The 27,291-nt window shown below is 36.5% G+C and overlaps 1 protein-coding gene across 29 annotated transcripts in view; it reads left to right on the forward strand.

Moving 5' to 3' along the window:
* LOC120418991 (glucose transporter type 1) overlaps positions 1 to 27,291 on the forward strand; it is a 443,089-nt gene that overhangs the window by 384,379 nt on the left and 31,419 nt on the right. For 27 of the 29 annotated variants that reach the window (XM_039581540.2, XM_039581537.2, XM_039581541.2 and 24 more), the window contains 2 exons: positions 12,998 to 13,222; positions 24,323 to 24,462. In XM_039581540.2, coding sequence (XP_039437474.1) covers positions 12,998 to 13,222; positions 24,323 to 24,462 — 365 coding nt within the window. The remainder of the gene's footprint in view (positions 1 to 12,997; positions 13,223 to 24,322; positions 24,463 to 27,291) is intronic. The other 2 variants (XM_039581542.2, XM_039581544.2) reach the window with 1 other exon arrangement.

Below are 27,291 nucleotides of genomic sequence, written 5' to 3' on the forward strand. Positions count from 1 at the left end.
ATTAAAACATGTTAATTTATCTAAAAAAGTTTACATAACAATAAGGCAACGTAGTTTTCCGTGCGTAAAAACATATTATGTTTCGCAAATATTGTGCATGACGGGTAAAAATACACCTGGTGATAACACTCGTGGAAAGAAAAAGCAAACACACTTTTTGCTTGCTGACAGTCGCAGTCAGTCAGTGCATTGTAGAGACGATGGCATCTCAGAAACATAAATAAAGAGCGTATTTTTTGGGGGAAAAAAAGATCCGTCGAAGAGCTTGATACCATTGGAGAAGTAGTTTAAAAAAAAAATAACTATTTTTATATTTTTCATACAAAAAAAACTTATTAATTGTTTGCGTTTGCTTGAAATGACCCTTAACATTTCAATTGTTACACGCTTTGTCGATGCCACAATTTCAATTTTGAAGGATTTTCCATGATAGCAAATCAATTCAATTTGTTGACATATTTGCTAAAAAGGCTCTTACAACTCACACTATCTCAAAAAAAGTTGCCCCGATCCCCTTCGAATTGCTTGAAACTTTGTCCTAAGGGCTATAATGAAAAACGTGTTTTTCAATAGTTTGCTGGTCTGTAAATGTTGAGGCCAAAGATTTTATGAGCAATTCCTGCTCAAATCAGGCATTTTTCAGGTATTTTTCATAAAAAAAAACAAACAAAGAAGTTTCACAAATTCTGCAGGTTTTCCTAACTTGAGTTTAAAAAATTTGGTGCATGTCATTTTATAGGAAAGCTCATGTAATTTTCGAATCTGCAATAACCTGAAAGGGTATTTTTTCACTTTTTTTCATTTTAAAATTTCGTATTTTGTAACTTTGCAGGATTATTCAGGGTGACAACTCAAGTCGGGAAATCGAGAAAGTCGGGAAAAAGTCGGGAATTTGTGATTTTTTTGTCAAAATGTCGGGAAAAGTCGGGAATCCCAAGCATACTTGTTTGAAAATTATGTTCTGCCTCTTGAATCATTTTGCAAATTTTTGTTCAATTCACTCAATTCTCGCTTATTTTTCAAAAGGTCCTATGTACATAGGATACTTATGGCACATTGGTTGTTTTAAAAAAAAGGTAATCTAGTTTTCTTCTTTAGTAACTCATTTTAAATTAAAGGTTTCTTTTACAATTTCAATCTAATTGAGAATGATAAGGTTATTAAACACATTGAAAATCCGTATAAATATTGGATGCATTTGACGCATATTTTCATATTATTTTTTTATGAATCAAAAGATTACTAAGTTTAACTAGATTCATTAAGTTATTCAAATATTTTTGTCCAAATTTTTACCTTGAATTTTTTTAAAGATTGGGTTAATTACTGTAGATAAAACTTGATTTTCAGTTATTGGAAAATTCGAAAAAAAATCCAATCGTTGTTAGTTCTGAATGACAAATTAGAAACATTGTTTTACGTTTTGAATGAAATATTTAAATTTCAAAGGAATAAATCCGAAGAATCTTGGTTTTAGTTATTGCTGATATGTCAAAAGAAATATCTCATCAAGAATTTATCATAAAATTTTATCAAACTTAATTTTTCATACAAAAAATAATTAAAACAGTTATTTTTTTTAATATTTAAAATTATGCAAAAATAAAAATATTTTTTTCCAGATATTTTCTAAATTATTTTAAATAATAATAACAGTAGTCATGTTTTAAGCTTTCTTTGATTTATAATAAAATTAGGAATAAAATTTTAAATTCATATTTCTTTAACTTTTTGCCATTTTCGGTTGAAACAAAGTATCAAAAACTGTACGTTTGCCAGTTTAAAACATACACATTGAAATTATAAGTACTGTTAAGATTTATCAGTTATTTTTCAAAGACTGAATTGTGTATTTTTCTACTCTGAATCAAAATAATGAGCGTTTTTTTGTTTTTTTTTTTTTGATAATTTGTTGTTAAGCTTCTGTTTTTACAAAAAAAAAACATTATTTTGATTTAAAAAACATTTAAATTTTTGTTTTTGATGGTTGATCTTCACTTTTTTATAAAGAGGTTTTTGTTTGAAACCATTCTTTAGTTAAGAGATGGCTATTATATGAGTTTCTGGGAAAGTCGGGAAAATTTCGGGAATTTGAAAATGGGATTTGAGTGGTCACCCTGGATTATTTTTAAAGGGGTTTGCTTGTAACAATCACGAGTCATCACGATTCGCGAAAAGTGCGATAAATTTCCCATTCAATGAAATGTCCCAATTTTTTTACAGTCGACTGACGAAAAATCTTTTTGAAACGGTTTTTGTATTTTTTTAAATGAATAATAGGTTTTTATCGGAATTCTGAGTACGCCATCATTTCCAAATTTCCAAACCATTACCATTTCAGGCTGCAAATTATTGAAAACACGTCTTTTTTCTGTTCAAAAACGAAAGATGTCGTACCGCCACTCCGTTACGAGAAATAGAAAAATGAAGCTTCGTGATCAGGAACAAAAGTTACCCCTGAGGACAAAGTTTCACGCAAATCGAAGAGAGGTCGGGGCAACTGCTGTGTGAGTTGGCGGAGAATTACCCCAATGTATTTATTTATTATGGATCGAACTGTCAAAAACTGCTCGACGGCGGGTGTTCCATTCCTAAGGCTACGCAACACCATAGGAAGCTTACTTTATTAAAATTTGATCAAGTTCAACAAAGAAAATTTAAAAAAAATCTTATTGAAAACAAACATTTCTGCACAAATGTCCAAATCAATACAGCACTTCCATTCGAGCAGTTATAGCTTTTTCTACAATGTATTCCTTCCGGGAAAACTGTCATTTCTACCACTCGAATCGGATGCTCCATTAAGATTCCATGATCTGTTTCCTCAAGACCATCTACTGAGTTTGTACAGACCGAAATAGCCACCCAAATTTGCAGTCCAAACTCTTACATGCATTTTCACTTTGAACTGCTCCCAGAGCGACCAAACGAAAAATATATTTTCACCTTACTTTCCTCGCGGCTTCCGAAATGGACGCCGCAAACAGTGTCGGCAATGTTCCGAAACCGACGGAGGGCGCAGAAGCCACGTGAAGCAATATAAATAAAATACCACCGCCAAAGGCCACGACGACTGGCAACACTGGCCGCCACCGGCATAAAATGTTTCCGTCCAGGCTTGTGTGCAGTTTTTCGCTGCTCACGTGAAATATTAAACTGTACTCGAGGGAGGGCGTCCAAAATGCAGCAGTTTTTTTTAACTCTGAAACTGAAAACATGCTGGCAAAAGAGTTTGCGGGGCAGTGTTGCTAGTTCCGGGGGCTACTCCTGAGGGGGTGCTTTAATGTTTTTATGGACCACGTCGACATACTTCGTCAACGCCATCACCGTAACCTGACACTCCAGCAGGATGCGGAACGACATGCTGAAGTGATGAGCGTCTTGAAAAGTTGCTTCAGATTTTGGACGTGCTTTGGCAGGACCGCAATGTCTTTCTATTGGCCAAAGAAACCGTCTTACTGATTCGTCCCAAGATTCTTGAAACTCTTGAATCTCTTGAACCTCTTGAATCTCTTGAATCTCTTGAATTTCTTGAATCCCTTGAATCTATTGATTCTCATGAAACTCTTGAATCTATTGAATCTATTGAATTTCTTGAATCTCACGAATCTCATGAATCTCATGAATCTCTTGTGTCTCTTGAATCCCTTGAATATCTGGGTTAGTTTGAATTTATCGAATCTCTTGAATCTACTGAATCTCTGGATTCTCTTGAAGGTCTTGAATCTCTCGAATTTCTTGAATCTCTCTAATTTCTTGAATTTCGTGAATCTATTGAGTCACTTGAATCTCATTAATCTCATGAATCTCTTGAGTCTCTTGAATCCCTTGAATCTCTGGGATAGTTTGAATCTCTTGCATCTCTGGGATCGCTTGAATCTCTCAAATCTCTTGAATCTATTGAATCTCTGGATTCTCTTGAAGTTCTGGAATTTCTCGAATCTCTTGAATTTCTTGAATTTCACTTGTAATATATTGAATCTATTGAATCTCGTGAAACTCTAGAACATCGTGAATCTTTAGAAACTATTGAATTCCTTGAATTTCTCTTGTGAAGAATCATTGTTGTGCCACTTTTAAAACCAGATATTTAAAATTTCAGGTTGACAACAGTTTGGACGAATCGGAAAGATTTAAACTTATACAAACAATTCTTCACCAAAAGGCACAATTTCTCTTTGTCCTTTCTGGTTTCGGTTAAAGTTTTTTCCCATTTCGACGCTGTCGTGCTATCTTGTCGCACTCGCTTTTCGACGTTCCGGGAAAAATGCTTTTTAAAGTTTAACCTTAAATAAACAAACAATAGAGCACGCAATGTAAACAATAACAAATACGACTTGTTTGGTTGACCATTCTGTGCATTGTCCCGAAGTTTGGTTGAGTTTTGTGGCCAGAGTCCCGAGTTATAATTACAAATGTTTACGGTATTTGGGCATGTACGTGTGTCAAACGCGTTCTGACCTAAAATCTATTTGGCCAGTTGTCGCACTTACATCAATTTTCAAGGTGTGTCAAGATAGCACGACAATATTGAAACTTCTTTATATGAAAAGTGACAACAATGTACGGAATATTCTCGGTTTTTATTGAATATCTCAGGGTTGAGAGCGAATTTTGGGGATCTGTGAAGGTCAAAAGGTGAGGCATTGAGAGCTGCACAAAATGGCGTCCCTAACTCAATTTGACCAAAATGCACGTGCAAAAAGATAGCACAACAACGACGATTCGGCAGCCTCCGATTACATCACACCCCTACAAAACTCGCACACTCTCGTACAACGCTGCTGGCCGTAACCATAACCGTTAGAATTTGTGGCAAATGGTCGGTCACAGGCCCCCAGGCCAGAAATGGAGGTGTAAATTCGCCAAAATCTGATTCCTGGCCCTCCCTTCCCCTGCTCTGAAAAATGCAACCGTTGATAATGGAATGTGCACCAACACCGAAAAACGACCACAAGATGTAACTAACCGGAAGTGTGTGTTCGCGTGTGTGTGTGATTGTGTTTGCTCAGGAAACCCGTGGGAATATCCTGTGTGCGGTTACGGTCGTAAATATTGAGTTTCACGAGGCGGTTTTTGCCCGGGCACTCTGTTTTGGAGCTCCCCTTTTTTCCAGCAGGCTGTTTTTGCCTCAATTCAGAATGAAATAGAGTGCGGTTTCAGCTGGAATTTACTTCCGGTCTTTGGTTGCTTGGATCTGAAAATGAAATAAGAGATATTTTCACCATTTTTTCTAACAGCCACAGTGTTCTAGGGACTTTAAGTTTAAGATATTCGCAAATTGCAGCAATTGCATGCACCTTGCAGACAAAGTCTGTCGGCGCAACCTTCTGCTGCGGTCTTACGTGGATCCGTAATTCAATTGCTAACCAAAATTTATTTCCTTCTTTCCACGAAAGACGGCATCCTTCTGGGAAGATCCCGGGCTTGTCCGAGAGGAAAGCTACGATGTGCCAAAAGGGCCATCTTGCAGAGCAGAGACGAAATGTTTCGACACGGCACGATAAATGTATAGAAAATCACCACGTAAACATATTTCCCCACCCGAAAAGACGTGTTATCCGGTGTTCCCAAGCCTAGCCAGGATGGACCCTAGGAGCTAGGCCAACGATGGCCGACGAAAGCCAGATGAAAGGAAATGGCAGATTTATTTCCTCTTTCTCTCGATTTGAAAGAGAAAAAGCTAGGAAAAAAGAAGGAAATAAAAGTCCAAAAGAGCTTTCAAATGCTGTTTTCCGGTGTTTCACCCTTGGATTTGTCGGCACACGTGCACACACACACACACTGACACTGCACTGGGAGTGGGGTGTGGTGGCCACAAATTTGAGCATCTTTTATGTTGGCACTGCCGACTCCGGTTGGGAGGACATGGAGAAGGTTCCCCCCGTGGAGATATGTCTGGAACGTGCTGTGTCGGTTTGGGTTGCACTCATTTCCATTTTTTTTCCTTTCTGCAAGATTGTCTGGAAAGTGCAATCTGCCAACACTTTTAAACCTTTTCTTTGGTTTTTCTCATCTCGTGATGAAATTTTACAATCGTTCCTAGAAAAGACCATGAATTTATGATCTCTTGAACATATTTTCAAACAAATCTTGTTAATATGAGGCAAAATTTGGACTCGATTATCCAAAGTGCTTGTAAAAATATCACTTCGAATAATCAAATCTTATTACAATCGAATCACAAAAATGTCTTGTATTGGGTCGTAGAGTTATGCTTAGCAAACTGACAACCAAAGTGCTCAAAAGGATTCTGAGAATATGTCATCCATGATGGCGGTCAATATGGCGGTCATGGAATATTGAGAATTGTCGTTGTCGTGGTATTTTGTCGCACGTCTCTTTTTTACATTCCGAGAAAAACGCGTTTGACCTTGAATAAACAAAAACGAGAGCACGCAACATAAACAATAACAAACACGTTTAACCATTCTGTGCATTGTCCCGAAGTTTTATAGAATTTGGTGGCTGAAGTCCCGAGTTATAATTACAAATGTTTACGGTAGTCGGGCTTGTACGCGTGTCAAAAATCATCTGAGTAAATTCCTCTTGCCCAGTTGTCGCACTTGCAGCAACTTTCAGGGTGTGTCAAGATTGCACGATCAGATCGAAATTCTTTTATATGAAGAGTGACAACTATGCATGGAGTTTTTTTTCGGTTTTTGTTGCATATCTCAGAATTGAAATCGAAATTTGGAAATCCGTGAATGTCAAAAGGTGAGGCATTGTTAGCTGCACAAAATGGCGTTTTAGACGCAATTTGGCCCAAAAATGCACGTGCTACAAGACAACAATTTGATAATGTGACAGCTCATCAGCCATTTGAATTTTACTAATTTGGGATCACTGAACTCGAATAAAATCTTGGAAAAAAGCAAATAAAAACAATATTTTTTTTCCATTTTTTTGAGTATTCAAAGCTTGTCGAACATTGGATAATCGAGAGTAGACTGTACTTTGAACCAAAAAATACACCTCAATGTTTGAGCTGATTTGGATAATTTGGTAAAATATTGCTATTCTACCAATATTTATATGTGTAACCTATCTGCACTTTGCTTTCAACAGTGTCTGTTGATTTCTTAAAAATGATAAGAAAAGGTCCCGCAGCTTAGTCCAAAGCAATAGACTGATTTTTGTCCAAAGCTATAAAGAAGTTTTTTTTAATCAAGTGTAGGAAGAAACGGGACACTTATTTGTCATTTCAATTTCAATCCATGCAAAAAAACGATTCACCGTACATTTTTAAATTGTGTGTAGTTTGGTTATTATTCACGGATTTTAACTTAATAAACGCATTAAAAATGCATTTCCAAATCCACAAACTTTCAAAACGCATTGATTCCACCTAGAAGTATTGAAATCAAGAAATTAGGTAATTATTTGAATAAGATATCATTTTCAAAAAAATTATTTGTACTTTTTTAACTCGTTATATTTTTAGATTAAATGAATATTTTTCATTATGTTAGATATTAACAAAATCTAACTGCTAAAAAATATCTCGAAAAAAAGCAAAAAGTCGATTGCTTAAGGATTTTCTTATGCAAAATAAAAGGTAATAACTTTTCCATTCTTGATCGATGAAAAAAAAAATTAAGTGATTTTTATGCGATCCTACATAATTTCTTCTGTGGTTAGGATTCGAATGACTTAAATCCTTTTCCATATTGGAAAAAACACATTGTTATTATTTATTTCAGTTCAAGAGTAACTCTTTAAGTTTTTGCAAAGTGACTTTTCTTTGTAATTTTTCATTGACTGAAACTTTGTTCATGCATTTTCTAGATGTCAAAAGAAGCCAATTTGTATCATTAGGTTTTCCATACAGAGTTCCGTTAAATTTTTCGGGCTGGCCATACAAAATGGGAATGTGAATGTTTGAAAATCTGTATATTCAGAAAAGATCTTCTGATCGAATTGGTATCTTCAGCAAAGTTGTATGTTCTGATTAGGACTTTCCAGAAAAAAGGCACTTACTCGAAAAGTATTCGGAAAATCTGTTTTTTTTTTATTTGATATTGGTCACTAACGGTTGTGTTCCCAAAATATTAAAAAATTTGAATTGGAAATTTTAAATTTTAAATTGAAATTTGTTGATTTGGGATCATCCATAGGGTGGTGCAAAATATGGAACGAAGTGAATGTGGAGAGAAAAAAAAGTGATTTTTGGAGAGAAAAAAATTAAATATTGTCAAACAAAATTTTAAAAGTCATTTTTAGATGACATACATTTTTTTGATTAAATTCAACATTTTTCAGGAAAAAAATATTTTTGATGATCGTTTTTTTTAAGTTAAACAAACCTTGAGCTCCCCTTCAGAAAATACTTTTAAAAAATTGTAAAAAATTCTTGTTATTTCCTTTTTTAACACTGTTGATGGGTCCAGAAATGCAGCCTCTCAAAAGTATTTTTATTAGAAAATGAGTTTTTCTCAATGTCACCTAAGGAGCACCTATTGAGCAAGAGCTATTGATTCGATTTTAAATATAGAAAATCTATTTTTATATTATCAACACTTTTTGATAAACATATTTTTAGAACCAATAGTAAACTATTGAAAGAGCATGGCACAACTGTTTTAGACATATTTAAATGTGCTTGATTTTTAGATTTGAAATTATTTTTATCCAAAAGAGCTGAAAGTATCACAACAGATTTATTTTTAAACATTGATTATCTAACGAGATATCAAGTGTTGAAAAATTAGGGCCAATTGGATAAAACAAAATTAGGGCCAGAAAAAGATATCGTCATAAATAAATTTTCTAAGCGTTTAAGAAGTCATTAGCATTAGCATTAGCATTAGCATTTGGAGGACGCCCCACCACCGGAAGGCTCCACAACGCTTATCCCTCTGTTTGGTCTGGTTGTGTTAGACCCTCATCCGGAACAATAATCCAACACGGGAGATACCATGTCTTCATCTTTTGATGAGTGTGTAATACAGCCCAGGGCATAAGGGGGTCCAGGCCGGGTCCAAGCTATTCTCAGGGATATGAAGGATCGTTAGTAAACACCTATCTAAAGTGCGCAAGGACCCCTACGTCACCTTAGTGGTATAGATGTTTGTAGGGAGGTTTTGGACTCAATGTTAGTAGGAGAGGTAGAACCCTGGGATACACCTCGAAAAGCGTTGCGGGTTGGTTGTAACAGTTCATTCATTCCTAATTCCAGTCTAGGCTCATCAAGTCGCCATGGCCTAGTGGTTAGCATTTTTGCTTACCAATCCAAAGGACGGGGGTTTGAACCCCGCCTTCAGTGACTTTGATTTTTCGTTCATATTCAGCATTTCAAGTATTTCTATGTCCTTAACTTTCTCGATGGGAGCAGATGGGAATCGAACCCAGAACCATTCGCTTACAAAGCAAACACTGTAACCATTCAGCCACAGCTGCTCCCTTTTCTAAGCGTTTAAGAAGTCATGTAATTAAAACGTTTTAAAATTGCGAAAAATTTAGCATTTTTCGAAAAAACACGTGATAAGTGATTTTCACATACAAATTTGATTTTGCATCTATTTAAAAAAAGCATATCATTAAAAGAGATGGGAAAACTAATTTAAAAAATAGCAACGACAACAGCTAACCCCTCGTCATCATCCTCACCTCGTCGTCTAGGCAAATCAACTCTCAATCCTTCATCGTCCGTTGGAAATCTCACAATCGGTTAAATTACAAGATGAAATAATTTGCTTTATTAAATGGTTCGTTCATTTAACCGTCTTGCCCCTGTTAGAATAGGATCAACAGGACGTTATCTCGATTTTTTAGGCTTTTTACCCCACCCATTTTACTATTTATTCTTAAACAAAAAAAAAGCCAACCAAAAAAACGTTCGAAAATAACGGAAACCTAAACAAAGCAAAACTACGAGACAGTGTTTAATTCTCACGCTATATACAGTCAAAAAATACTGAAAAATACTACACGCCCTTTCTTTAATTTTTAATACCACCCTTCACCACCACTTCGGTTTGGTTGTTTCGCTCATCTGATTTTAATTTGTCGAATTTTCATTTTCGATCGGATTACATTTTCCCTGATTTTTTTTTTCATTTTTCCGTTTAGTCAAAAATCTCCCGTCGTGTTTGCGATTGTGATTTCCGCGCCCACGACTGTCATTACCATACACTCTCACGCCAAATTACTCCGAATTTCACTTTTAATTTCGTTTTAATGCTAACCACTCGCGCGAATAAATCAATCACTCACACACAGTCACGCGCGCGCGCTCGGTGGTTAAACCACCAACACCGACACAACCCACAAATCCGCGAACCCCACATTTCGAAGGAAAACAATCCATCACGCATTGTTCATTATCTTTTAATTTATTCCGAATTCGGAATGTAAATTTCACCGCAACCACAAATCCCAATCGCGATTCACTTTTGACAAAAATTACAGGAAATACCAACACAAGCCCCCTTCTGTGTGTGAGTGTTCGTGTGTGCGCGTGTGGCTCACGCCCGCTGTACAGAGAACAATAGCGCACGCAACTCACAGAGACACGCGCCTACTACGATGCACGCCAGCACTCACGACGAAACACACTCACACACGCGCGCGCGCTCGTTCTATTGTTTTCGCAGCTTCATCGGTTGTGAAATTTCACGTTTGCGTGCGCGTTTGTGTGGGTGAAACCTCTGTACAAACACAAGCCATCAATTATTCACACGATTTTGTTTTTACTCGCAAACAAACAGATTTTCATTCTTTAATTTTAATTAGCTTCATTCAACCACATCCGCATTCGAATTTAATCACCAGACCTGAATTACATCGAGCAATGCCAACTTTGACGGTGTGAGTGACGTCGTGGTCGCTCAAATGCTGTTTGCCAAGGTGATTAATGGCAAGGTGTGCGCAATTTTTTAGGTTATGTTATGATTTTTGACTTTTAATTTTTTTGGGGAGACAATTCTAGAGATTTTCAAAAGCATAAAATAAAAAGGAATTCAATTGTTTTTGTTGATTTACAAACAAATTCAATTAAAGTTGTCCGGAAATCTGGCCAACCGAACGCTGATTGCCATTAATCATGGTCCCTTCCAAATTGGCCCCTCACGGAAGCCATTTTTTTCTGCGGGAAGGTCCTGTCTACCTCGTGACAAATTATTGTCAGCCCCGGGTATTTGTCATTTTCCGATTGGCACCCCAAATTGGCATTCCCAAAAAATGGTCCGTTCGAATTTTGTCTTATTTTGGTGCGCGCCACTTGGATTAAATTAATTTAATCAATCCGAGTGCCCCTCGCGCCACCCCCGCTGACCCCACTTGGATTCTTTTCTGACAGCGAAAAAATATATATCCCGGCCATCAGTCCATCGACAAAAAGCCATAAATTAACTCCATTATCCTAGTGGCTTTCAGGAATCCGACGGGGCGCGAAAAAGCTCACCATTCTCAGCTTGCTTGGATTGAGTTTATGGTTCATTGTGCTGTTTTTGTTTATTTCGATTCATATCATCCCACACACACACAAACACATCCAAACCAGCGCAATTTGCTCCACTTGTGTTTTATTTATTTTTATGTTTTTCAATTTGACAACACTTCCAATTGCCAATCAACACCACTCGCCGACAAAAGCAAAAACAAAAGTTCCACTTGCAAACGACTTTTTTACCACCATCAAACACATACCCACACATTTCCCAGTAAATCCCAATTTATACACGCAAAACAAAAAACACACACAAATCAATCAATGCGTACTGTGGAGGCGAAAAAAAGTTCCGTTCTTCGAAACATTCCAAACCCCCTCACAGCGAAAGGTTGGCAACACTGACGACGACGACGCTTTGTCGCACGCTCCCACAACTACACTCGCGCACACCTGATCCAAGATGGCGACGTCGCGGCTATTGTGTACATAAAACAAGGTAGCAAACGCTTCGCGCAGCTTCAACACACACACATATACGATGCAAACCCCACAATCTAAGACAGTTGGGATAAATTGAGTGACTCTGCTAAATTACGAGAAAAAAATTGGTTTGACAAATTTTCTTACTTTATACACAACTAACCTTGATTCGCAAATATCAAGGTAAGCAATGCTAAATGTAGGGTGAGTTTGCAAACGGTAACTGTCAAAGCTACAATATTAAAGTTTTATTAAATTGAATAAGCGAGTTGTACATTGCAACCATTTTTTTTTTTTCTTAAAGGCAAATATTTTCGGTAAACAAACAGTTTATCTCCCAACACGATGTGAATGTTTGTTTACATTGTGAGCGAGATTAACTTTTTGGTTACATCGAGTGTCACGTTCAAACGTCAAACCATACAAGTGTTTGGTTTGATATTTGCTTAGTGGAATTATCGTAAAACTCGCCAACTATCAAACTGCTTCCACGAACAGTGTTGCCAGCCTCTGCCGGAGGGGTTCTCTCAAGTTTATTATTTTCGGCTTAGAACTAATTTCTACTAAAATGAAATGAAAACAAACTCTTCGCCTACTTCAAAACGTCAAAAGTCATGCCACGACTGATCCGATGAAAGAGTCAATCTTCTTACACACGTACTCAAAGTAAAGTATTAGCAGTTCGATAGCAACAGTATCATATATTCCACTCTTTATTTCCCGCTAATCTCAATTCCAGTTTACATCTCAAACACCTAATATACTGTATTTGGAATGAGACCAGAACGGACCGGAAAACTTGATCCGCGCTACTTTATCGATTCACATCTTTTTTTCAACTTAAAAACAGTTCAAATTTTCAGTTTTATTACCTTTTTTTGGTTTTCCCCTTTTATGCTCCCCTTGGTTATGGTACTTTGGTTCATGTGTTCGTTATTCTACAAGTACAGTTTATTCTTATGTTCACTAACAAAAATTACCAAGAAAAAGCGTCACTAACCGTAAAATGCAAAACATAATCTAACAACCAACAAAAAATAACAAAAAGAGTATTTCCCCCACCCCGAGAAAAAGCCTTTAAAATTGCGGGAAACGCACGCAGAACTATTACACGCCATAGTTTAGGAGTTTTTTGGTTACGTGCAGGAAATGATCGACTGGATGTCCTACCTGTCGGTGGTGTCAACGCTGGCGTTCGTCGTGTTCTTCGCCGTCGGGCCGGGCTCGATCCCGTGGATGATCACTGCCGAGCTGTTCAGCCAGGGGCCGCGGCCGAGCGCGATGGCCATCGCGGTGCTCGTCAACTGGATGGCGAACTTCGTCGTTGGAATTGGTTTCCCAAGTTTAAAGGTAAGTCCTCTTATTTGAATATTGTCAATAACATTATTTATTCAGAATCTCAGATTACGCTAAATGTTGTCCAATTATTGAGATCATACTGTAGCCAATTTCAACGCAAACGTTGATACAAACAAAGCAAACGTCAGCCGTTGATTATCGCGATGCTCACTTCTCAAATTCATATAGTAATCCGATAATACCTTTTTATTTCTGGAGCAACATTTGAAAAGGGCGGATAAGCATTTTGGTAGCTGGAACTATTTCTCAAATTCCGAGCCAACATGTAATTTTTCCACAAAACTCGATGTGTTAAACAATAGCTGGCCTTACCAGCTACATTTTGACGTTGCGGGTTTTGTTAAATAGTTACCTGTTGCCTCGGAATTTGCCAAATAGTTCTAGCTGTCAAAATGCTTATGCGCCCTTTTCAGATTTGACAGTAGTGGCGGCGTACACTTAAAGTCAGAAGTATCCCTCAAAAGGGTACTTTCAATCCTCAAAAAGGATACTTTCTATCCTTTTTTAAAGTTCACCCGGCGTCACCCTTTTAAAAGGGTATGTCAAATTCAGTACATTTTCGATACCCTTTTAAAGGGTGACGACGGGTGAACTTGAAAAAAAGATACTTTTTACTTTGAGTGTAGCAACCCATTTGTCTGAACGGCTGAACCATACCGCCCTACTGTCAAAAAAGGTAAATATTATGATTGGATTACTAGAATAGACAAGAGGTTTAAAGGTTTTTTAAAGGTCCAATATTGCGCAATTCCCACTAACTCGGACTTCACACTAAATTATTGCTACTGATCGCACTATTGCGACTTGTCAGACTGGCTTGAGAAGTTTTGAATTTCCTCAAAAATGATCAAAGCGAGCCCAGGTTGATCGCTTGTTTTCCAGCTATCACTCGCAGTTTTGAAGTGCGAAAGTCCAGTTTGGTGGAAACTGCGACTGGAAATGTAAATAAACAACAAGCGGTTGCTTAGTTTTGTGAATTCTTGTTGTCAAAAGTGCGAGAGAAAACTGCGGGCAAAATCCAAGTTACAGTGAAAGGATCAATAAACAAAATATTATTATTTTGCTTTATGAATGATTTTGAAGAATGTTAAAAACACCTAAATAACTTTGGACCTCGCTTAGGACCTTTTTCCAAAAAAAACTCCAGGGATGTAAACATATGTATGTATCATACTCCAGCTAATTATTGGAAACTTGTTTTCTCCACCAAAACTTTTCTTATTAAAATGACTCCGAAGATGGACCATGAGATGGACCAATTTTTATTTTTTAATTTGATTGACCACTTGAACCATACTTTTGAGAAATCTGTCATGCTTTTTTCCAACACCATGATATACCATAATAGAGTTTTTTACGTGCGCATGTATTGCGTGTACGTACACGAAAAAAAGTGAGGTTAAATTTTGTCCGGCCAGCAAAATCAAATGGTGCGCTAGTGTGTGCAAGGGGTTTCCAGCATCGTGTCAGACTGGTCACTAATCCGGAATTACTTGGAATTTGAGCAAGTAATTCTGTAATTCCGGATTTACTGAGTAATTCCAGAGTAATCCTGGTAATTCCTAATAATTCCAGTAATCCTGGTAATTCCATGATTCTTGTTTGTGAAAAAATACTTCAGAAAATAATAAAATAATAAAAAATAACTGTTAAAAGATAATTTCGATAAACCTTTTATGATTCTATATATTGCCTATTAATTTTCATGTAAGAAACCAAGGTTCAGCTAGTAAGGTATCATTCGGATTTTGAGTAAGTAATTCAGTAATTCCAGAATTACTCCGCAACTCTGCAGCAATTCCTGTAATTCTGGAATTACCTAGTAATTCCGTAGTAATTCGAGTAATTCCATAGTTACTCAGTAATTCGTGAATTTCCCATTAATTCAAGTAACTACTAGTAATTCTTTAAAGGTTAATCGGCAGAATGCGTTTTGCTTTTCCTTGATGCTTTTTATGGTTGTAAGAAGTAAAGAGCGGATTCGGAATGTCCGCAAATTTGGATGCTCTCTAATTCAAATGTATTCGGATAAAAAACACTCAAACGTCAAAATCAGTTGTCAAACTGATGTTGATGTTTACCACATTATTCGATGATTTCCAAGTAGGGCGTCCAATTTTCCCGGGTTTATAGAAAACGGAAAAAATATATCTTTTATCCCGGAAAATTTTTGAAAACGTCATAAAAACTATGTTTTCTTTATATTCGTTATGTTTTTAAAATCAAACTATTAGCTCAATACCATTAAAATCAATCTAAACAAGGATAGCACTTCTAGATAGTTTAAAAAAAAATTTTTGTTCTTTGTTGTGCTTTGAATTTTAAATGCACTCAAACGCCAAAATCAGTTTTCAAAATGATGTTGATATTTACCCAATTGTTCGATGATTTCCAAGCAGGACGTCTAATTTTCCCAGGTTTTGAGTATCCCAGAAAACGGGAAAAATATTTATTTATTCCCGGAAAGTTTTTAGTTTTTAAAAAAGTCATAAAATCTATGTTTTCAATTCAATTCAATTCGGTTTTATTGGTGAATAATCAAGATACAATGAGTTATTTTGAAGTGCATAACAGAGTTTTGGAGTTCCTTACAGCTGTGTGTTGCATCATAATCCATTTAGGAACAATTATTTCTTTAACTAAGGCACTAGCAAGAGTAAGAAAAAACTATTTAAAAAAAACTTACAGAAATTGCAAAGGAAAGGGGATAGAGGAAGAGAAAGCTTATATCTAGATCACAGGTAATTTATCCTTTGTAGATGTGTTTGATCATCAGTTCCCCAAGGGCCAGGAATTGTTCTGCCTTGTTCCGGCAGCTCCGAAACCGCGTCATCATCTCCCCCGCGAGAGCAAAGAACTCCGGCAGGGTAAAGAGATCTTCCCCGGTGACTTCTTGCTGGGCCGTACTGCCGCTACCGGCAGCGACCACGCTGGCGAACGAACGCCCCCAACCAGGAGGGAACGCTGAGTTTTCCACTGGAACCGTAAGCTGTCCAGCTGCAGGAACGGCTGCGCTCGTACTTCGCTGAGGAGGGTGGGACGCTTTCTTCTTCCTCTTTTCCTGCTCCTCGAGGTAGGCCTTGCGCGCGACGCATCCGCGGTAATTGCCGGTATGGTTGCCGTCACAGTTGGCGCACTTTACGCGCGGCTTGGTTTGTTCTGCCTTGTCCCCCAAGTCCGCCTTTCGTGGCAGTGCGCACGCCTCCGAGAGGTGTGACTCACCGCACTTCACGCAGCGGGGCCGGAGGTTGCAGTTCCGCGAACCGTGGCCGAATTTCTGGCAACGGTGGCATTGCGCTACGTCCGTCGGGTTCTTGGTGTAAAACCGGATTCTATGACAATTTCCGGAATTCCATTTCCCGGAATGGACGTTTTCCGGAATGGACATTATCCGGAATGGACGATTTCCGGAATGGCCGTTATCCGGAATGGACATTATCCGGAATGGACGTTATCCGGAATGAAATTTCCCGGAATGGACGTTTCCCGGAATGGACATTTCCCGGAAAATTAGTTTTTTTTTATTTACCTGATATGAGAATGAATGGAATCTTGCCTACTCGCTTACTTGTGGTTAAGAATTATTTAGTTTGTACCCCGTTGGTTTGACCTAGTCACATTGAAGGAACTCGATATTTTGACAACATGAATGATAAAAAGAAAGTAAAATTTTCGGACACTAACAATAGATGCAAGCGTTGACTATTGAAACAATACTTTATCAACCACCACGAGATGTAACAATGTAGATCGATAGATATTAGACAAACACTAGATGTTTTTAACATTCTTTCAATGCGTTGTTACTTAAGATTTTTTTCCTTCTTTTGTTAGTCAGTTGACTTTTGTGAATAAATTCTACCAATTTTTAGTAGGTATTCAAAGAAGGGCAAACCTCAAGAAAATTAAAAAGTTTTTAAGAAATTCAATGTATAATGTGTACTTTTTTGAGGTTTTCCCTTCTTTAAAAATACGCGATCTTTCATCAAAGTAATGGGATTTTATATAAGAATTTTCCCTTCTCTTGTTAATTCAACTAAATTTTACCTAGTTTTCATTAAAGGCTTCTGCACTATAAATCAGAGTCTGAGAACCGTGGTGTAGGGGTAATCGAAGTTGCCTCTCACCCAGTCGGCCTGGGTTCGATTCTAGACGGTCCCGGTGGTGGCATTTTTCGAGACGAGATTTGTTTGATCATGCCTTCGGACGGGGAAGTCAATGTTTGCCCCGGTCTAACCTAGAGGTTAGATCGATAGCTCAGTCCAGGTGTAGGAGTCGTCTCCTTGGGTCCTGTCTCGGTGGAGTCGCTGGTAGGCAGTTGAACTCACAATCCAAAAGTCGTCAGTTCGAATCCCGGGTGGATGGAAGCTCAGGTGTAAAACGAGGTTTGCAATTGCCTCAAGAATCAAGCCTTCGGACACCTAGTTTCGAGTAGGACTCTCGCAATCGAGAACGTCAAGGCAATGCTGTAGAGCGAACAATTTATTTTATTTTTATTTACTATAAAAAAGAATGTTTATTTTCAAAGAAGGGAAAACCTTGGGAAAACCTCTAGAAAATGAAAAGCTTTTAAGAAAATCAATGTATAATGTGTATTTTCTTGAGGTTTTCCCTTCTTTAAAAATACACGAACTTTTATCAATGTGATGGGATTTCGCGTAAGAGATTTCCCTTCTTGTGTTAATCAGTTAACTATTGTGACTAAATTCTACCAAATTTTACTATAAAGCAAGATGATTATTTTCAAAGAAGGGAAAACCTCTAGAAAATAAAAAGCTTAAGTGTATCTCTAAAGAATGAAAAACCTCAAGGAAGTACATATTATACATTGATTTTCTGAAAAGTTGTTTATTTTCTAGAGATTTTCCCTTCTTTGAAAATAAACATTCTGCTTTATAATAAAATTTGGTAGAATTTAGTCACAAAAGTAAACTGATTAACATAACAACACATTGAAAGAATGTTAAAAACATCTAGTGTTTGTCTAATATCTATCGATCTACATTGTTACATCTCGTGGTGGTTGATTAAGTATTGTTTCAATAGTCAACGCTTGCTTCTATTGTTCATGTCCGATCATTTCACTTTCTTTTTATCATTCATGTATTTATATTCATATTGTTTTCAAAATATCGAGTTCCTTCAATGTGACTAGGTGAAACAAACGGGGTACAAACTAAATAATTCTTAATCACAAGTAAGCGAGTAGGCAAGATTCCATTTATTCTCATATCAGGTAATATAAAAAAACTAAATTTCCGGGAAATGTCCATTCCGGGTAACGTCCATTCCGGGAAATTTCATTCCGGATAGCGTCCATTCCGGATAATGTCCATTCCGGATAACGTCCTTTCCGGAAAACGTCCATTCCGGATAATGTCCATTCCGGAACACGTCCATTCCGGGAAATGGAATTCCGGAAATTGTCATAGAATCGTAAAACCGCCAGTTTACCCAAAAACCGTCCAACGTCTTAGTCCGCCGCAGGTCTTGGATCTTGACGGTGCCGCGGTCGAAGTACAACAGGTACAGTGTGTGTGTACCTGTTACCGTTGTCTTGCGCGAGAGCACTTTAATCTCCCGCGGTTTTATTCCGGCGTCCGAAAGGTGACCCTTCAGGTCGGAGATAGGACGGTCTTGATAACCCTGTAAGACTACCTTAACAGGGGGCTTCTCGGGGTTGAATGTGTAGAAGTTGAAGTTGCTACGCTTCAATTCTTCAAACACCAGGTCGAAGCTCTTTTTTATTCAGTGTGATCACTTGCACTGCCGACTTACCGATTTTCAGACAATATCCGAGGCCTTCCAGCAACTCGTCAACATCGTCCGCCAACGTGTCCAAAACAAAAATTGGAGGTGGTCTTCGTTCCGTTGGAGAATTATTCTTTTTTGGCGTCGGCACTTTTTTCCGTGCACGACCATCGTAGTCGTCGTCGTCGAACTCGTTCCTGATGGGAATGTTGGCGGATGTTGATGTGCCACTGGTCGTGGCACCGGAGGTACCCGAACGGGTTCGCACTGGTGATCTTGGAACATATCCAGGGTGTAGTAACTTTTTGTCGATTCCTTCTGCGCTCACGCTCCCCTGCGCGATGGCGGTCGACACGGCGTTGGTTTGTTTACCTTTTTGCACACGGCCGGTAGACGAACTTCGCGGGTTTTTCGAGGCCGCACTCGAACTGCCACGGCCACGGCCGGCCTTTGGCATGCTGGAGAAGCAAACTCGCGGGTAACCACAATCAACTACGGCGAAAAAAATCGAAAAAACGATGGAGCACTGAGCACTAGCTGCATGCTCTCGTGCGTACACGGAGGGAGCTCAAATCTATGTTTTCTTTATATTTGTTATGTTTTTCATGCTTTAAATTTATAGAATTAGCTCAATACTATTAATATCAATCTAAACAAGGATAGCAGTTTTTAGATAACTTAAACAAATGCTGTTCTCTATTGTGCTTTGAATTTTAAATGCACCACATTTCTAATTCAAATTAAATAAGTATCTTATAAATATTTATTTTTTATTTATTTCTATATGACATGCCTAAAACAGCTTAAAAATTGGTTTAAGATGTCTAAAAAAAATGACAACAAATGAAATGGTACCAATTTATGTAAAATTTTAGAAAAGTCTAAACTTCTTAATTGTAATACTAATGTAATTTCCAGGCCAAATTAAGATTTTTGTTTAATTCCGGGAATTCCCCGTACAACATATAAAAATCCCGAGAATTTTGTGCCGGGAATTCCCGGGATGGAGGTACTATTGCCAAGCACGTGGTTTTGTGCATTTGACAGCTGTCATTCGATCCAATTCTCAATATGCTGGAAGCTAGGCAGTAATTCCAAGTTATTTTTATAAATTTGAGCAATTCTGCGTGGTTTCTGGAAATCCCAAGTAATTCTGGGAAATCAAAGTAATTCATGACATATTGCCAGTAATCCTGGTAATTCCATTTAGACTGGTCAGTAATCCTTGATGCTGGAAACCCCTTGAGTGTGTGTTCGCGAAACGTCATAAAGCTCTATAACGTCAATAATAAGTGCACAAAATAAATGTATGACCAGGGATGGAATAATCGCAAAAAAATCATTTTCGCTCGCGAACTTTCTTCCCAGCGAAAGAGAGAGGAGACAAATTACGCAAAAGAAAATCGCTCCCGAAATTCTTCAAGAAATGATGATTTTTTGTGAATTTCCTTGTCAGCACCACTTGAAAATATTTACTTCGCTTTGTTTACACACTTTGCCCATCTACACATTGTGACAGGTTATTTTTCGCCGTGTGACGTTCCGCCGAATCATCAAGGTGATGATTTTTTTTAGATTCCTTTTACCGATCTTTGGTGCGCGAGAGAGGAGAGCTATGCTCCATTTCAATTTTTCTCTTGATGATCGTCCAATAATTTTCTTTTGATGATGATTATTCCATCGCTGTGTACGACAAACGGTCGAAAATGTATATATTTTTTTTAAATTGAATATATTGGCTCAGTTCAACGAGTTTAAAAAGAACAACATCAGCATGATTCTTTTCACTAAACAGTAAAGCAATAGAGGGCTTTAGGTTTGTTAAGTCCTCTATTGCTCACAAATTTTGATATTTTTTATTTATTTTTTTGTTCAGGAGTTTTTTTAGAGCAATTTTTTTCTACGAAAAACACTACTTCTCTCAGTTTTATAGTTTTCTTATAAATTTTCAATATTTTTATGTATTTTTCCTGTAAAATTTTTGTTTTGAAAAGTAGCAAAAGACCAATTCTACAAACTCTCATCATTATCTTTTATCTTTCTGCTGTTTTTCATAATTTTTCTGAGCAATTTTCTACCAAAACCGGAAATAGATTTTATTTGTATTTTTTTATTTGGCTCAAACTTTTTGCGGGCTTTCCCTATGACTAAAAAAGCTATTTTGTGTCATTGGATCACCCATACAAGTCTCCATACAATTTTGGCAGCTGTCCATACAAAAATGGTACGTAAATATTCAAAAATCTGTAACTTTTGAGTCAATTTTCTGATCACCACCTGTTTGTTAAAAAATAATAATTATAGACCAGCATTTTAAATGGGCGTAGTATTCAATGTTTGGCCCTTCAAAAATGTTAGTCTTGATTCAAAATATTTTTTTCGAAAAGATCGGAAAATTTTACGAATGTTTCATGTTTAAACATTGAAAATCGGATTATTAGTTGCTGAGATATCGACATTAGAAAATGGTGGGTTGTTTGGGTTAGACTTAGAAAACTTCAATTTTCGTGTTTCTTTTTGTTTAAGCCGCTGTGTCTCAACAACCAGAGGTCCAATCTTCAATGTATATTAGGCAATTTTATAGCAAATTTTCTGAACGTTTCAAAAAAAAAATTAGAAATGGTCACTCATGGTCTCTTTTTTTTTAAATTGAAAAACTGCAAATAATTTGTTAAAATCAAACTATTGGTGGCTATATCTTGAAAACAGAGCCCTTAATCAAAAAAACTGTAAAGTACTTTTTGATTGGATTTCAATTTTACATTCAAACTAAGTCAAATTTGTTTTTGCATGACATTTGTTTTTTTTTTTAATCATGACTCGGCGGCAGATTTTTTGACCAAGTTTCTCTATGGCTCTCCTAAAACATATCAAAAAATCTGGAAAATCAAAAAATACGTATTTTGGGAAATTGAGTTTTTGTGAAAATTATAAAATCTACATTTTTTTCCGTGTACCTATTTTTTTCTCAATAGTCCTCAACAATACCTACAACTTTGCCGAAGACACCTAATTGACCAGAAAATTCACTCAAAAGTTACAGCTGTTTGAATATTTTCGAACCAAAATGCCAAAATTATATGGAGACTTGTATGGGTGAACCAATGACACGAAATAGCTTATTTGGTTATAAGAAAGGCCCCCACAAAGTTTGAGCCAAATAAAAAAATACAAAATATAAAAATGGTCGAAATCGGCCGATTTTGTAGAGAGTTGCTCTCCTGTCATTTTTAACCGAAACAGGATTTTTTTTTCATGGAATGGAAAAACTCACATATATGTAACAACAATCAAAATAAATCATTTTGAACGAGTGAAAATAATCTTGAATTATATTCGAATTTCAACTTTCTTTCATTTTTTTAAAACAGCCATTGTTTAAAGGAATGCAAAAGCTCCCAAATATTACTTAAACAAGAATACATCATTTTGAAAAAAAAAAAATGAATAACTCATACACCCAAAACTGGCAGCGCTAGTCCGAGAGAATGATGGTCTCGAGTCGAGAGAATAGTGGTACCATTCACGGACGCAGAGAACACAGCTCGAGATGGGCGATACAACTATTCTCTCGAGGTTCATTTGCAAAAAAAGTTCATTCGTCAAACAAAAAACCAAAAGTGTCGACAACGGGAATCGAACCAGAGACCTTTGACAAACCAATCCAATGACTTAGCTGCCTCGGCCACCACAGCTTGGTGACCAAAGAGAAGTCAGAAGTCGATGTATGACACTTGTTGGAGATTTATTGATTCAACTAACGAATGAACTCATTTGTTATGATGGTGTGAGTTGGTACCATTATTCTATCGATTTTGGCACTGAGCCCTCAATAAATTTTGAGAGAACGATTATCTCGGTTCTGAATTTTGGGTGTAAGAATATTACAGAAACAAGAAAAACCATGTAATTCTTCAAGACATTCTTGAGTTCAGACTTTAACCTTAAAAATATTTTTAAGGAAATATTTTGAGTTCGTATTTAAATCAGCATTTTTTTTAAAATTATTCACTTCTGACCTTTTGTTCATTCGACGTCGACCTTATGTATTTCGACCTTTTGGCGTTCGATTATTTGTCCATACGACCTAATTTTTTCGAAAATATTCAAATTTTCATAATTTGCAGCATGGATATCAAACGAAGCGAATTTTGTTCTATATTTTCATATTATTAGACTTTTTTTTCATGAAAACCATGAATTTTCACAAAATACCGCAGTTTTTTAAATTACTTAAATTTTCATAATATGCAAATTTCAAATAATTTTTTTTGTAGAACACTGAATACAGTAATTTTTTGAAAATACTCTTATTTCTATAATTTGCAATATGGTTATCAAACGAAGCAAAATTTTATATGAAGCATGCAAAATTTGAGTCCAAGCCTCGTAGGGGGGTGGGGGGTTTGTCTTCCTTTATACAAAATTTGAATGTTTGTACGAAGCATCCAAAATTTCGCTACGTTTGATACCCATATTGCATATTTTGACAATTTGAGTAATTCCGAAAAAAATCGGTATTTTGAGAAAATTTTAGCACTTTCCAAAAAACAATCTTAAAAAGTGAAAAAGCATGAACAATTTCACAACCATACTGCAGATTTTGAAAGTTTGAGTTTTATCGAAAAATATTGTGTTTTATGAAAATTTTAGTATTCTCCAAAAAAACTCTAACAAAGTGAAAAAGCACACATTTTTGCTTCGTTTGATACCCATATTGCAAAATATATTGTATTTTGTGGAAAATTTCGTATTTAAAAAAACTCTAATAAAGTGGAAAAGCATACCAAATTTCGCTTAGTTTGATACCCAATATGATTCATTCGAAAAAAGGGAATTTCGTGAACAATTTTGAGTGTTTATTTTTTGAAACTTACTACATATCCAAAAACTATATTATAAGAGAAAGCATTAAAAGTTTAATAGAATATGGTTGAATAAATCGATTTTAAAAAGATTTTAAAATTGAATTATCGTCCGTTATCAGTGATTAGATTATCACCGATAGAATTGTCGAAATAACTATAACGAGAGATTATCTGTATCGTCCCGACGACCTTGATTTTAATCTAGAAAAACATAATACTTCAATCTCTTTATTGCTCGCAAACAAATATTTCTTGAATTCTCAGCCAAATTTCCCTTCGGAAATCGCACAGGACATATAAAGCAAGGCAGTTTTTGAAATTTTCAAAGAAGAAAAAAAACTCTCAACCTTAAAGGCAAATTGTTAGCAAATTGCTAACTCACCAAAATTTGAATTATATTCCATAGAATTTATAAATTGTTTCTGTTCAAAAACTCAACTAATCATCTTTTGTTTTCTTTCTCCCCCCACAGACTGCCTTGGAAAATTATACATTCCTACCGTTTAGTGTATTTTTAGCAATATTTTGGATATTTACATATAAAAAGGTTCCTGAGACCAAAAACAAAACATTCGAAGAAATTTTAGCACTATTTAGGCACGGGAATGGAAGGTAAGATCATTTTGTGTACCAACTATCTTCTTCTCATACTATCTCGAATCTTTCTGTCTCATTACAATACAACTGTGGTAGACGGCAAAAAAAGAACTATACTAACTAACTAACACTAACTCATCGTTGAAATATGCAAGCTCAAACCGTCCGATTTGCAACACATTAAAAGCTCAACCCGTTAAAATAACAAAATCGACAAATAATTGGTGCAAACTACATTAAAACTTCCAAATTATGTTCAACTTTGACAGGTTATCATTATAAGTGATAAGAGCAACTTTTGGCAGCCATACTGTAGGACACAATGCTAAAAATCGTCGTAACCGCAAGGAAAAATCTCAAACAACATAAACTACACAAAAGAAGAACAAAACTTACCGAATCATACGTTATCAGGGCGAAATGAATGAAAAAAAAGCAAACAAACTTTTCCGTTCAAAATTTATCGATACCTGAGCGGGGAAGCTCACTTCCACTCAACTGGAAAGTTTTGCTCACCTCACCTTTTTCCCGATATCCTCTTAAACGCGTCCCCAGGGAGGGTTATAAAAATGGGAAAAATATCGACTCGATTCCACTAGCCACCAACCACAAAGAGCACTTTTCGTCGGTTAGGTCCAATCACCCAAGAGAGAGAGAGTGAGTGAGAGCAAGGAACAAAAATATCGTTTGCCATTATTTAAAAACTTTCCGGAAAAAGACCCCCCTACAACTCCACACTCCCCAAGCCAGCGAGAATCCCCCTTTCGGAAAAGCATTTTTTCAATCTTTCATTACTCCAATCTTGTTCAATTTCACTTGACTCTCGTGCCTCGAATGTCCGCCTCCAAGCCAAACCAAACAACAAAAAATATGAGAAGAAAATAGTTAACGAACTTTGACAACAACGATAGCGTAAACATATTCTTCTGCGAGTCACGAACCAAAAACCCCCGTTCAACTCCCTCTTCTAACTCATTGAATGTTGGCCACCGTGCAAAGATAAACGGAACGGAAGTTGCATCCCGAAGGTATCTGAGCATTTTTTTTTATTTTTCGCCTTGGCACAAACAATAGTTCATTTCGCTGTCCCCTTGGCTCAACTATCAGGAGAAAACTGGACACGATTTTCTTCCCGCTAGCTAAATGTGAGTTTGTTGAAGAAACTATTCGGTGCAACCGTGCTGCAGTTGCTTGCGGAAAGAATGCAATCTGAGCAGTCGTTTGTTTGGGTAGTTTTACTCAAATCTTTATTTGAAATTTCAGGTTTTTAAATTAAAATTCAAGCTTCAGATTAATATAAAATTACACTATACGAAACAATGACATTAAAAAAAGAAATGAGAGTCACAGATTGACTCCTAAATTCCCAAATTTGTAAAAAGACGGAAATATACAAGAATATGGGTCATGCCTTCCTCGGTGACCACGCGTCCGACATCGACCTTCGCCAAATCTGCTCATATTTGACATGGGAGTTGTTTTTGCCTAAAAAATATGATTCCCAAGTTTGGTGACATTTGGTTGACCCGCGCCCGTAACCCCTCTCATTTAATTTTTTGATAAACCTCATTATCAAAAAGCAGGTGAGCAGTTCTCTCAGATTTCGATCATTCGATTTTTTTTTGTATTTTTTAATCCGACTGAAACTTTTTTGGTGCCTTCGGTATGCCCAAAAAAGCCATTTTGCATCATTAGTTTGGCCGTATAATTTTCCATACAAATTTGGCAGCTGTTCATACAAAAATGATGTATGAAAATTCAAACATCTGTATCTTTTGGATTTGGTGTCTTCGTCAAAGTAATAGGTATGAATGTGGACTGCACTGAAAAAAATAATTTTCAAATATTTTTTTGATGATTTTTTATTTGAGCAATTCCATGTCAAATAGGGAATCGGTTGTACCCGACCCTCTCCGATTTCAATGAAACTTTGTAGACATGTTATCCTAGGCCTATAAAAGCCATTTTTATGAAGCCAGTTACACTCGATAATGACATTTGAGAAGGGCGCAAGTGTTTTAAATATTTTTGTGTTTCGTCATTTAAATATTGCTGTATCTCGAAGCCGTTGCATCGTATCAAAAAGAGGTCAAAGACAAACTTGTAGAAAATTTGACGGGCTTTCCGAAAAAAAAAAATACACTGAAAGAAAAAAGCACTCCACTTTTATGAGATTTTTTGATTTTTAAGTTTAAAAGTCAAATTTGAAGGTGAGCCCGCGATTTTTTTTCGTTCAAAATTTTTGTGAAAATAGCCTAAGATGTTACAAAAAGACTCACGAAAAATGCAGGATGAAGCAACGCACCTAAAAAAATACAAAAATCATTTACTAAAACTGTTTTTTTTTTCAAAAGTGCTCTAAACGTCAAAATTTTCAAAAACTGAATACGAGAGTCGATTTTCCAGACAATTTTATATAAAAGTCTCTATATTGACCATTGTCCTAAGTCCAATCCTTGTGAAGTTACAGCGGTTTTAAAAATAAAAATGTTGAAAAAAATAGGTTTTTTTAGATGGTTTTTGGCAATTTCTATATGACAGACTTAATTTTTCAGTCTCGAAAATATGTTTAACGGAAAGCTCGTCAAATTTCCCATAAGTTTGTCTTTGACCACATTTCAATTGGATGTATGGGCTTACAGATATAAGCTAATTACATTGCTCATGACTGAAAACATAATATTTTTTCAGTGTAGTGTAGTAACCTGGATAGTAAATTAGCTTATATCTGCAAGCCCATGCATCCAATTGAAATGGAGTCAAAGACAAACTTATAGGAAATTGGACGAGCTTTCCGGTAAAAATATTGTCGAGACTGAAAAATCAAGTCTGTCATATAGAAAT

This window comes from Culex pipiens, chromosome 3, assembly GCF_016801865.2.
Source record: "Culex pipiens pallens isolate TS chromosome 3, TS_CPP_V2, whole genome shotgun sequence".
Classification (NCBI taxonomy): Eukaryota; Metazoa; Arthropoda; class Insecta; order Diptera; family Culicidae; genus Culex; species Culex pipiens.